We start from the raw sequence: 11741 nt of genomic DNA on the forward strand, positions 1-11741 counted from the left end.
TAAGTTTAGGTGGGGGAGGGGGGAACTGTCATTATCAGCTTTATGGAAGAGCAGCTCATTGCATGTGGGTCCAAGACTGTAAAAAATACCCCTACCAAACTACAACCATCTACCTCTTCCCTGGCCCCAAGTAAGAAAATCAAGTAAAAATGATGCAGCATGTCACTGATGGAAATCTGTTTCTGCTTTTCTTTTGCTGTGAAAAGTCTTTTTTGGGGTTACGCAGGGAGACCTGGTTCTGTAACGGAGATGCAATGCTTTGTTTCTACCCTGGTAGGTTTCCCCATGTCCGTGACGTGTTGGCCGAGGCTCTGCGGCTCCTCCCCCCCTTATCTGATAATTATCCTAAGTTTAGGTGGGGGAGGGGGGAACTGTCATTATCAGCTTTATGGAAGAGCAGCTCATTGCATGTGGGTCCAAGACTGTAAAAAATACCCCTACCAAACTACAACCATCTACCTCTTCCCTGGCCCCACGTAAGAAAATCAAGTAAAAATGATGCAGCATGTCACTGATGGAAATCTGTTTCTGCTTTTCTTTTGCTGTGAAAAGTCTTTTTTGGGGTTACGCAGGGAGACCTGGTTCTGTAACGGAGATGCAATGCTTTGTTTCTACCCTGGTAGGTTTCCCCATGTCCGTGACGTGTGGGCCGAGGCTCTGCGGCTCCTCTCCGCCCTCGGAGCGGCCAGTCGCTGCCCTCTGGACTCCGTGATCCCCGACGGGCGTCATGAGCATTGCAATCCCTCTGGGAGTCACCACACCAGATACATCCTACTCCGACATGGCTGCAGGATCGGAGTGAGTGTTACCCCAAGGAGGAGGGGAGGGTGCCAGGGGGCTGCCCTGGAGTGGGGCTGCAGGATCAGTGCCAGTCCTTTCTCCGCTTGGGAGAAAGGGGGTGCGACTCCGTGATCCCCGACGGGCGTCATGAGCATTGCAATCCCTCTGGGAGTCACCACACCAGATACATCCTACTCCGACATGGCTGCAGGATCGGAGTGAGTGTTACCCCAAGGAGGAGGGGAGGGTGCCAGGGGGCTGCCCTGGAGTGGGGCTGCAGGATCAGTGCCAGTCCTTTCTCCGCTTGGGAGAAAGGGGGTGCGGGTCTGCTGACCACGTGATACGGGTGCAGGGACAGACTCTTGAGTGTTTTAACAAATGCAGTGCTACAGAAAGTGGTAAGTTTGACACAGGAGGTGGGGAAAAGGAGAATTCCAGCAGTGTGAGGCACTCAACCCTGGGTGTTATGTCAGCTTGGCTAGTAAGTCTGTACTCAAGTGCAGGCAGTTGTGTGTTTGCTGTGCCCATGTTTGACGTTGGCAAGCCAAGGTGCAGGAGTGAGCCAGCTCCTTTTGCAAAAGTTGTGTTATACGGGGGATCAGTGTGCTGAGCCTCCCTCTCAGTAGAGCCTACTAGATCAGACTTAGTACCAATCTTACATGACTGATTTCTGGATGCTTTTGGAGCTTTGCCAGAGATATGGCATCAGCCTGTGTAGACACTTTGATTTTGTTTCTGCCATTGAGCAGGTTCCAAAAAGCACATCTCTGTGATTAGTTCTTTCAGGGTCCCCACTGCAGGACCCTGTGCTCTCACTGCAGTCCTCTCTCTGAGGCCTGTTGGAAGGGACTTAGCATTTATTTCAGAAGGTGGTGCTACTGTAGAAGTCAGGAGCATTTAAAATACAGCAAATATTGCATTGTGATCTTTTATTAAAAACCGTGGTAGAATGATGTCAGCTCGGATGAGTACTATGTTTTGGTCAGGGGCGAGAGAGAGGGCTCAAGTTATTTCTGTGTGCTTCTGCCTTCTGCTTTCCTGCAGCCTTCTTTGAGATACAGACTGTAGCATCTCTTTACAAAAATTTACAAGGCCATTTTGGAGATAGATTTCCCCCATGTATTATTTAAAGGTACCTACTGTGCAAATACCTGCGTGTCAGATTGATCAGTGTAGAGAAGCTACTGCTCCAGACTATTAATTTTGAGCTGTAAGAGCAGTGGGTTAGGGTATGAATAATTGCTTTTCCCTTCCATCTTGCCCTGATTTGTCTGTGCACAGAGTTTCACTACACATTTGCACTCTCTGCAGGACTGCTAATGCTCTTTTTCTGTCTTGGCACTGGCCCCGTTCTAGGCATTCTTCTTCATGATGCTTAATTCCATCCTAAAGCCCATGTTTTAATATGTTGTTTTTAAATGGAGAGCCAGAATCTACTAAGTCACTCATCTCCAGTGGATATATGATCTTTCACTTTTCAATATTTAACATTCAGCATTGCTTGTCACCATGCTTCTCCCACACTAGCACTTTAAAGACTCAACATGCAGGAATTTTAAACTGTTTATGACAGGAGAAAGAGTGCTAAATAGTTTACTCATGTACGAGGCACTTTGCTTTCAAAGCTGAATATGGTGGAGAGGAGAGCCAGATGTATCTAGCATGTCCCTTGTAACATTTAAATATCAAAAAGGCTGTCAGTAAATCTTCTGCAAAGCATTATTTCATTTTTCACTAGTTGTAAAAAATTTGTAGGTCCAACTTAAGGCTAGGCTGGAGTGGTTTGAATAAAGACTTCTGAAGATTTCTGAATTGTTTTCTCTGTTTTCTAAAAATTGGGAATGCCAGGACTTTATTCTCCAGGCTTTGCACTGATGCACTGTTATTTGCTCCTGAAGTGTCTATCCTTCACTTCTCCTTTGAAACTCTACTAGTTTAATGCATCAAGTTTGGGGTACCTGAGCTTCTTGTCTCATACAAGATACTGATTTCAAAGATGTGCATCACAGAGGTAGTGGGAAAGTAAAAGGAAAACTAAGCGGCCTTCTTTTCAGGCAGAGCTTTCACATCTGCTTCCCATGGTGGCCGATAGAGAGGGGAGGTGAAAGTGCTGAAGGGTGTCAGTGTTCATCTGAGGGTGAACATGGAGGCTGCAGAGTAGTTTTGATGTTCTGGTCTGACTGCATATTGGAAGTTGTTGAAGCTCCTTGGCAGGCTGCTGCTGAGGAAGCATGGGCCCCAGTGTTGTTGCCCCTGGACACCGTTGCACCAACAGTCTTGAAGTTTTATTGCTAATGCTTGCGACAGCATTGCTGGTATTCCAGGCTGACTGTAGTTAGGAATGTGGGTGACTTGGACAGATCTGTGGCTTAGGCTGTTGAGGCTCTTTTCCTTCTAATATTGTTTCTGAAAATATCATTAAACCTGAATGGATTAAGCTCTGTACCAATCTGGAAGTCCTAGAGGACTGTTGCAAAGATCCAGCAAGGCTGGATTATGTGGCAAGCTCTACACGGCGTCTTTTATTAAGAAGCATGTCCTCAGAGAGGTGTCGCCACCTGTATCTCCTGCTTTTCACAATTTAGCTAGTTCTAGTTACATTGAAAACAAACAGAAGTTATCCTGTCATGCACTAAAATCCTGAGCTACAGAAGTGGGGCTGGCATAGTTGAAGGTCTTCTACTTTCTGCAGTTCTTTGTGTAATAAATTACTTCTCCTTTGTGTTGCAAAGACAGATCCACTTTACTCCAGAACAAGCCAGAAGGTTAGTGAGTTGTAGAGTATATCAGGTTTAGTGCCAGGGTGGGGCAAGCTTCAGTGCAGCAGAGATTTCAAGAGCTAATAGGAAGTCCAAAGGGCACAGGGGTTAATGTTCTTGGGTGGTGCCTAAGCACTGCCCCACGCGTGACCGCTGGCCGTTGGTGTTTGAGCACTGCCTGATTGACCCTGGCAATGTAGGACCTGCTGAGAATCCTGCAAGATCTTACCAGAGCAGCAGAGGTCCAAGGTAAAGTTTTTCTTTCCTGTATTTTTCTTTCCTGCTTGCTCAGCTTCCAGCTAAAACTGTGAAGATTTCAGCTGCAGACATGAGTCAGTAATGTTCTGCTGTATTCTGAGAGAATAGCAGAAGTAGGGGCCCTGCTTGTAATCTGTGCAGAGTTAGCTGACTTGTATCTCCTGCTTGTAACAGACAGTGTGTTTCCTGGCTGGTGTTCTGTCTGTAGCCTCATTGTCTAATACTCCCTGCATTGAATTGCAGCTGTCCCTTCTCTGAGTAGGGCTTCTGCAGCTTTCTACTGAGGGATATACCTTTCATTTTTAGCTGCTTTTTTTCACCACCATGTGGTGGAAGAGTGCATTGTACCTCAGCAGCACATTCCCTCTTCAGCACATTGCACACCATGTTGCTGCATTGAAAGCACAGGGCGAATCTCGTTTGTCTGTGGCCACTGTCTGTTCAGGTCATGAATTTTGTTGCCTCTTTGTAACAGGAATCTCCAGCTCCTGGTCCTTGTTGTCAGGATAGCTGCAGGTTTCATGCAGACTTCATTACAGGACATTGGACTTGGCTAACAATTAGTATCTGAGGGAGAGAGAAACAAGCACAGATGCAGTAAAGCTGCTTAGCTGCTATTTGAAATAAGCTGTTGCAGAGATAACACGGCAGTGCTGTTCAGTGGCTTTGAGATTATGCTGGCTGCGTTCAGATGTGAATGCTGAACTAGACCCAACTTACTCAACTGTGAGGAAACTAAGCTGCTTACATGCTAATTATCTTTTTAACTTCCCAGATTGAGACCCAGTTTAATGAGTTATCCAGGGTGGCCCATACTCAGTTGCTTCCCTCTGTTGAAAGCAGGTTCATCCTGTACAACTTCAGCACGGATGATGCCTGGTGCAGTGCACATTAACACCTCAATTTCATGAAGTTTCTTCATTTTGAGCTCATGAATAGAAAAGAGCAGTGAAATACTGGAAAAAAAAAAAAAAAAAAAAAGATGTTATATTGATGGGTTTTACTTCTGGCCCTTTCTGCAGCCCAGAGTCTGTGGAAGCTAGTCCAGCTGTCAGTGAGAAGAATGTGTACTCCAGCCACGGCTATGGGGCCACCCAGAAACACAGCTATCGCGGGCTGCCTTACGCAGTGAGTACTCTCTCTGCAGTGAATCAGCTCTTTACTGTCTCCTCTACTCTTTTCTCCTTCTTCATCGTTCTTTGCCTGTTAAGCCTTCAGATTTTTGGCTTATTTGTTAGGGAACGCTGAGTTACAGCTGAGTTCTGCCATGCATTTTTATTTACATTTGTGTGTTTATTGTTTTGTGAAGTCTTGCATACTCTCTAGCAAGCTTTAGTAGTGTTCTAGGTGATAGATTTTTAAGTGAATGAAGTGTACAAATGAAGTGTGAATGTATGTGAATATCTAATATTTTCCTGGTGGTAATTTTATGCCCGTTTGGTTTATTGTGCACAGTTTGTACTTGTTTCAACTGGACAGATTTTCATATTGGTAACATAACAAGGAATGGTCAGGAAGAGTGGGAGCATGACTTGAAACTGTGGGATGAACAGGATGTCACAGAATCACTGGAATTGGAAGGGGCCTCTTGAGACACCCCCCGAGTCAAGCTGCCTCTGCTTGAGCAGGTTACTCAGGATCATGTCCAGTTGGATTTTTAATATTTCAACAGACAGCAGCTCCACAAGCTCTCTGGGCAACTGGTTCTAGTGTTTGACTGCTGATGTAATCTCAGATTATTAGCAGCACAACAGTTCATATCAAAATACCTTAGTTGTTGTAATGCATTTTCAGTTTAATTCATTGGTGCAGAAGAAAAACATTCATGTCTTTCAGAGCCAGTGCTTTACCTTCTTGGTATATTAAGGACACCAGTTTTTAACTAATAACCTGGGAACCGTAGATTTGGGACTTCAGTTTCTAGCCATCATATCTTCACGTTAAAAGTAGTACTGCAAATACTCGTTTTCAGGATCATAATTATGGAGCCCCTCCTCCTCCAACGCCGCCAGCCTCTCCTCCTGTCCAGACCATTATACCTCGTGCAGAACTGAACGGCCTGCACTCGCCTGATGAGGAGAACTCCGGGGACAGTGAGAGCTCCTCAGAAGGAGAAGCAATTCCCACTTGGTGCCACTGCAGTGTCTCTCAAGATGGTTTCCTCCTCAAGTGTGAAAAGTGCAGGTAAGCTTTGGTGCAGTACAGATGTGGCCTGCTCCTCATGTTGACTTCTCATGGCAAGCCGTGTCACTTTTGGGCTGTGGAACAGACTTCCTTTTGCTAATTGGAGCGTTCTTGCCAGTGCTTTGCCTAGTATTGACCCTCCTCCTTTGCGTTGTCAGCCTGACAAGTGTTGGTGGCACCAGGAGTGGAGATGAGGATGTTCTTATCATCCTGGGCCCCACTGAGGGCACGCATCTTGTGACATCCTGTTGAATTTCAAGTGACTTTGCTCCTACAAACCAGCTTCAATTGTGCATTCTCCTTTGGCAGAGGAATGAGCAGGGGGAAGGTGATCAGACTCCGCCGCCGGAAGCAGGACAACGTGTCAGGTGAGCTTGATGTTGTCATTCTGATAGTGGTGACTTTTGCTTTCCTTCTACAAGACCTTTGTTTTTCAGCTGCTGCAATCCCCTAACTGTGATCAGTGTCCACTAATGTCTTTGCCTCTCAGCCTCTGGGACTTTCTTCTCTCCTGCCTCACGTCAGTTAACTCTTGGGAAAATCAAACTATCTTGTGAATAGAAAAGGGACACTTTCAGCAGTGCCATTCTGTAAGAATCAGAAGTTTGGGTCATGTGTTCTGAGTTTGGGTGGGAAAACTGAGGTAGCATAGAGCTGTGTAGAGTCATCAAGTCATCTTGATGAAAATTTGCATATGGGTAAGCTCTTCTCTCTGGTTTGAATAAAAAAAGGTTGCTAACGAAGCATTCCTCTCTGTAGGTGGGGATAGCAGTGCAACTGAAAGCTGGGATGAAGAACTCTCTCCCTCCACAGTGCTCTACACAGCCACACAGCACACCCCCACCAGCATCACCCTGACTGTCAACCGTGTCCGTAGAAGCAAACCCAAGAAGAGGAAGAGGAGTACAGAAAAAGCTCGCACTGCTCCAAAGGCCAAAAAGATCAAGGTATGTGGTGTGAGACAAGGTCGCTTTAGTTCCTGTCTAATGCTGTGTTGTGTTTGAGAGCAGGTTGACCAGCTGACAGTAGACAAATGTTTTCTGGTGTAATAATGGGACGCCTTGTATTAGTGACCTACTAGAGTACGTGGCTGTTGGTTTAAAAATTACCTTCCTGAAACTCCACCCTGATTTCCCAATGCTCTCCATTCATGCTCAGACCTTGGACTCACATATTTTCCCTTCTGCTCAAATTAGGATTTGGGGAAATAGCTATTGGAGTCTGTCTGTGGCAAAAGGGCAGTCTGTGAATGGAATGAAAAATGAAGGGAGTATGGTGTTTCTCAGCGGGCTGTGTTAAGGAATCTGGGCCGCAGAGCTTCTTGGCACTGTTCTCAGGGGCAGAGATAGTGCCTGTGTGAAAAACTGTGTAGGTAGTGATTAATATTAGAGGGATGACTTTACTGTCTTGTCTGTGAGGATTTTGGGACTGAAGTAGTTTTGGATTGCAAGTGTGTGAGCAGGTGGTGCTTTCCTATCATCTCCTAGCTTTACCATGATTTTCCCCAGGTTAGGTTTCCCTTGAAGTTCTGGTAGACACTGGTTAAATAAAAGGCTGAGAGCAGGAGCTATGCGAGGTCTTCAGGTCTTTTGTTGTGAGCCAGCTTGATTCTGTTGCTGACCCTTTCTTCTATCAAAGCCAGTGGGTTTAGTTGGGACAGTTTTGGCTTTGATCTGGAGATTTCACTAAGCATGAGGCAGGCCTTTTTCGTTCAGAAATCCTGATCATCAAGCTTTTCAGCAGTTTCCACTGGATTTGCATTGTGGAGTCTTTTTGTTCAAGTCATTGCTTCTTGTATAGGTCTTCCTGTAATTCTTGCCATCTTTTGTTAAGGGGGTGGGTCTGTTGGGGTTAGATCTGGTGTGATTCTGGGACACTAATTCTGAGAAGAGGTGTTATAATACTTTTTTGGTTTTTTTCTCTCTCTCCTCGTCTGGGGGACAGGCATTTCGAGAGGGCTCACGGAAGTCTCTGAGGATGAAGGTGAGTGGAACTGAGAAGCCTCTGTGATGGTGATGTTTGTTTTTTTCCCTGTGACATGCCTGTCTTGGTTTGCTTGGAGAATATTTTATTGTGACCAGCCTCAGAATAATCCCAAACCTTACCCTGCACCGCAAGCAGGCCTCTTACAACCTTGCTTTTACTTCTGATAGCTCATCACTTTCTGTAAGTTTGTTACCGAGTTCCAGGAGATATGACTGATTCATGACACCTGTAAGTGGGGTGTTTGATGTAAGGGATGTAGAACTGGTTGTGGCCGCTCTTCTGTGAGGTCAATTATAATTTCATTGCATCAAAGGTGAAGCTTGGGCATCAAAGCAGCACATGTTGGATGTCCCTAGCAGTGTTGCCTTGTTTCTCTTAACATCCCCTTACAAGGGATAGATGGGATGATAAGTTATCTTTGACCTTCTGCAATACTGGTAGGTGTGGCTATCTGATAAAAGGTTTATTTGACAAAAATATAGGCTTGCACTTAGAGCTAAACATATTCTTAGAAACACAAGAGTTGCCTTAAAGTTCATGCAGTTCCACCTGACCCCAGTACTGCAGCTGACAGTGGCTACTAGAAGGTGGCGCAGAGGAATAGGACAGTCCTGTGGTGGGTCTGTATGTATTCATCTATCTTCATAGTGTGCAAGTGCCTTGGGAAGGTAAAAATGCATAAAAACTCTTAATGCTTTTAATATATGTGATGAAAACAATGGTGGTTCTTCAGTGGTCCTTTTCACTAGTGTCACATATATGTGAGTCCCTTGTGAAGCCAGTTAAGTTACTGAGCTCTGGAATGTAGTTTCTTGAATTACTTCAATTATTGTGAAGTAAAGACTGAAGCTTAGGGTATTTTTTTTTCTACCTACTTTTATTTTTCCCTCCCTTACAAGGTGGTATAAACAAATTACTTGATTTTGCCCTCTCCTCTTTGCAGTGCTTAGTACTTGCACTTTAACCATCTGTGTATTACCTTGTGCTTTACATCCCGTTTTTTGAGACCTCAGTGGCCATTCAGCCAGGGAGTTTAGAAGTATTTGGGGATCAGTCACTGCAAAGATTGAGATGCAGTCAACATCATCTAGCCTGAAGCTGGACATGACTGGGTTGATTGTAGGAGAAGATGAGATTTATCTGCCTTTGCTCTGTTCCTTTGCTTTTTTAAATTGACTTAATTATTTTTCCAAAGTTACTTTAAAAAAGAGCTTTTTCTGGCCATGTGCTAGCTTAATTTTCTTGTATGTAACAGTGCCAAGAACCAGCTCCTAAGAGGCTTAGGTCCTGCTTGGAGTCCTCCACAGGTTCCCTAAGTGACATTGTACTATGTTTTGGAGGACACAGGTTCTGAAAAATTTATTCTCACAGCTGACACTCTCTTCTTGGCTTGGAATAGACTTGCCTTTTTTTCTTTTTTTTGTTTTTGTATCATAATCCTGTGGGTTGGTTTTTCCTGTTGTGTACTCGCCACTCACCCTTTGCTGTTTGGTGCAGAATTCCCCTTCTGAAGCACATGCCTTGGATGAAAACACAGCTGAAGGGTGGGAGAATCGGATTCGCCTCTGGACAGATCAATACGAAGAAGCCTTCACCAACCAGTACAGCGCTGACGTGCAGAACTTGTTGGAGCGTCATCTGAACTCCCACAAGGAGTACGTGGGCAAAACTGCTATGCTAGACACAATCAACAAAACTGAGCTGGCCTGCAATAATACTGTTATTGGGTCCCAGATGCAGGTAAGGACCATTGTGACAGAAATGGGGTAGGTCAGGTCCTCTGGTTTTATAGACTCTGGGTGTGGGTGAGCAGTATTATAGCTGATTTGTATGATTTCAGACCAATAAGCACAGATTTGATGTAGAAGGGAGCAGAAGAGATGTGACAGTATCAAGGCAGATTGAGAAACACATTCAACCAAAACAATGTTGCTAAGCTGGGGATATTTTGTACAGTTCTGTGATAGGATTCACAGGGATTTTACCATAAATACTTTTGGTCACCGAGTGGCTTGAGGCAGAACCAGATCTATCACTTGCTGGAGGCAGGAAATTTCCTGGTTTGTTTGTGTGTGATTTTTTAATTTTATTATTCTGTTTTTTTGGCTTGTGTTGTGTGGAACGTTATTGTAAAGAACCTTTCAGCATTCTTTCAGTTTTTTGGATGTATCTGGTAACTTTCAAATACTGCACAACTATAATTGGTTTTAGGGAACTGCCCCTCCCTAACTTTTATTTTTCAAGATGTGCAATGATTATATGGAATGCATGTGGACAAGGGGAAACAGGAGAAGGATGTGTTTGTGTGGTGTATGTCCTCCCTGCTACTCTGCTCAGCTGATCTTTCATCTGGTCCATGCTCTGTTGAACAGAGAGCAGCATTCCCACTCAGTTCAGGCTTTGTCCCGGAGAATGGAGATGGGGCTTCCTTGCCCAGGAGAATGGAGATAGGTGCAACTGAAAAGGATGGGCTCCAAAACAGATGTGGGGCACTCTTCTGTAGAAGGGGAGCAGAGTCAGAAACCTGAATATCAGGTATATGTTTGTGCTTGAATCATTCTTGTTTATATCAGCTGACTCACTGCTCTGTGAAGTTCACGTGCTCCCTCCCACCTTTCCCTCTGCTTTCATGTAGGTGAAGCACATCAGGCAGAGCACAGATATTGCCAGCAAGGGAGAGTGCAGAAAGAGGACTTTGGACCCAGCTTCCTTCCACTCTTGTTCTGCAATAATAAGACTTCTGTGGGGGTTGGGGAGGAACACTTCTACTTGGCTATGTGAGTAGCCTTCCTAAAGAGAGCAACTGAGGAAATGTAGGGAAGAAAAAGTTCTGCTCTCTAGAAATACTACTATTTTCTGAGTCTAAATGTAAACTCTTCTACCTCTTTCACATGAATTTTAGAAAAAAATCCTGAAATAAGTAATACAACATATGGTGTTTAATTTGATCATCTTCATAGACTACAGCAGTACAGATGATTATAAAAGATATCATACATAAATGTGCTTGTTCTTGTCATGCTCTCTTGCCCTCTCCCTTCCCTGTACAGACATAGGTTTTCCCACAGGGAAAAGAGGCCAGCATTCCATATCAGAGGACTCCAAGTGCAATATATCCCAAAGAAACAAAAAGATAGAAAGTTGCATAAGAGAGATATAGAGAGCTGCACTTAATCTAAACAAGCAGTAGGTAGGTACCTATTGTGCATGCTGGGAAAGCCTAAAGGGACTTAGTGGCTTTGTAGTTCCCCTTCGATAATGAGGAAAGACCAGGTGGCTGTCCCAGGCTGCTCCTTCTCAGCCCTTGTGTCCTTGTTTTCTCTGCTCAGCAGATGGCTGTGGAGTTTTGTGGGGAGGATTGCCCCCACAGGTGCAAAATGTGGGGTCTCTTATCCTGTGCTTTATATTTTTGTTCCACTCGTTTGTCTCACCTTTGTTAGACAAACTGAGAAGGCTTCTTGGTTTGCAGCAGTTGTCTGTTAACTGGATATCATTACTGGATGTAAAAATAGATTTTCTGGAGGAAATAGGTGCCTTGAGGAAAAAAATTAGGGAGGTTGTGTCAATATGCAGATAGCAGCTGTATGTAGAAGATGGGTATTGTAACTGCTCTGTTTGGACATGAAGACTCTAGTGAGAGAAGAAAGAACTAGAAATATTTTACATGCCCTGCATATCCTGACAGTTGAGAGAGTTTTTGACTTAAGTAAATAATGATTTTAAAAAAAAAAAAAAGAAAGTAAGACCTTAGAGCTTCCCCAAGCCAGGGGGATT

The 11741-nt window shown here is 44.5% G+C and overlaps 1 protein-coding gene across 2 annotated transcripts in view; it reads left to right on the forward strand.

Annotated features, from left to right (window-relative positions):
* The first annotated feature begins 927 nt into the window (after window positions 1–927).
* Window positions 928–11741, forward strand: part of SETD5 (SET domain containing 5) — a 39924-nt gene continuing 29110 nt past the window's right edge. The window contains exons 1-7 of one of the 2 annotated variants that reach the window (XM_009999297.1): window positions 928–998; window positions 4820–4925; window positions 5770–5981; window positions 6291–6349; window positions 6741–6928; window positions 7926–7964; window positions 9465–9707. In XM_009999297.1, coding sequence (XP_009997599.1) covers window positions 928–998; window positions 4820–4925; window positions 5770–5981; window positions 6291–6349; window positions 6741–6928; window positions 7926–7964; window positions 9465–9707 — 918 coding nt within the window. The remainder of the gene's footprint in view (window positions 999–4819; window positions 4926–5769; window positions 5982–6290; window positions 6350–6740; window positions 6929–7925; window positions 7965–9464; window positions 9708–11741) is intronic. The other variant, XM_009999298.1, reaches the window with a different exon arrangement.

The sequence above is a fragment of the Chaetura pelagica genome, unplaced genomic scaffold, assembly GCF_000747805.2.
Source record: "Chaetura pelagica isolate M959 unplaced genomic scaffold, ChaPel_1.0 scaffold316, whole genome shotgun sequence".
NCBI classification, from domain to species: domain Eukaryota; kingdom Metazoa; phylum Chordata; class Aves; order Apodiformes; family Apodidae; genus Chaetura; species Chaetura pelagica.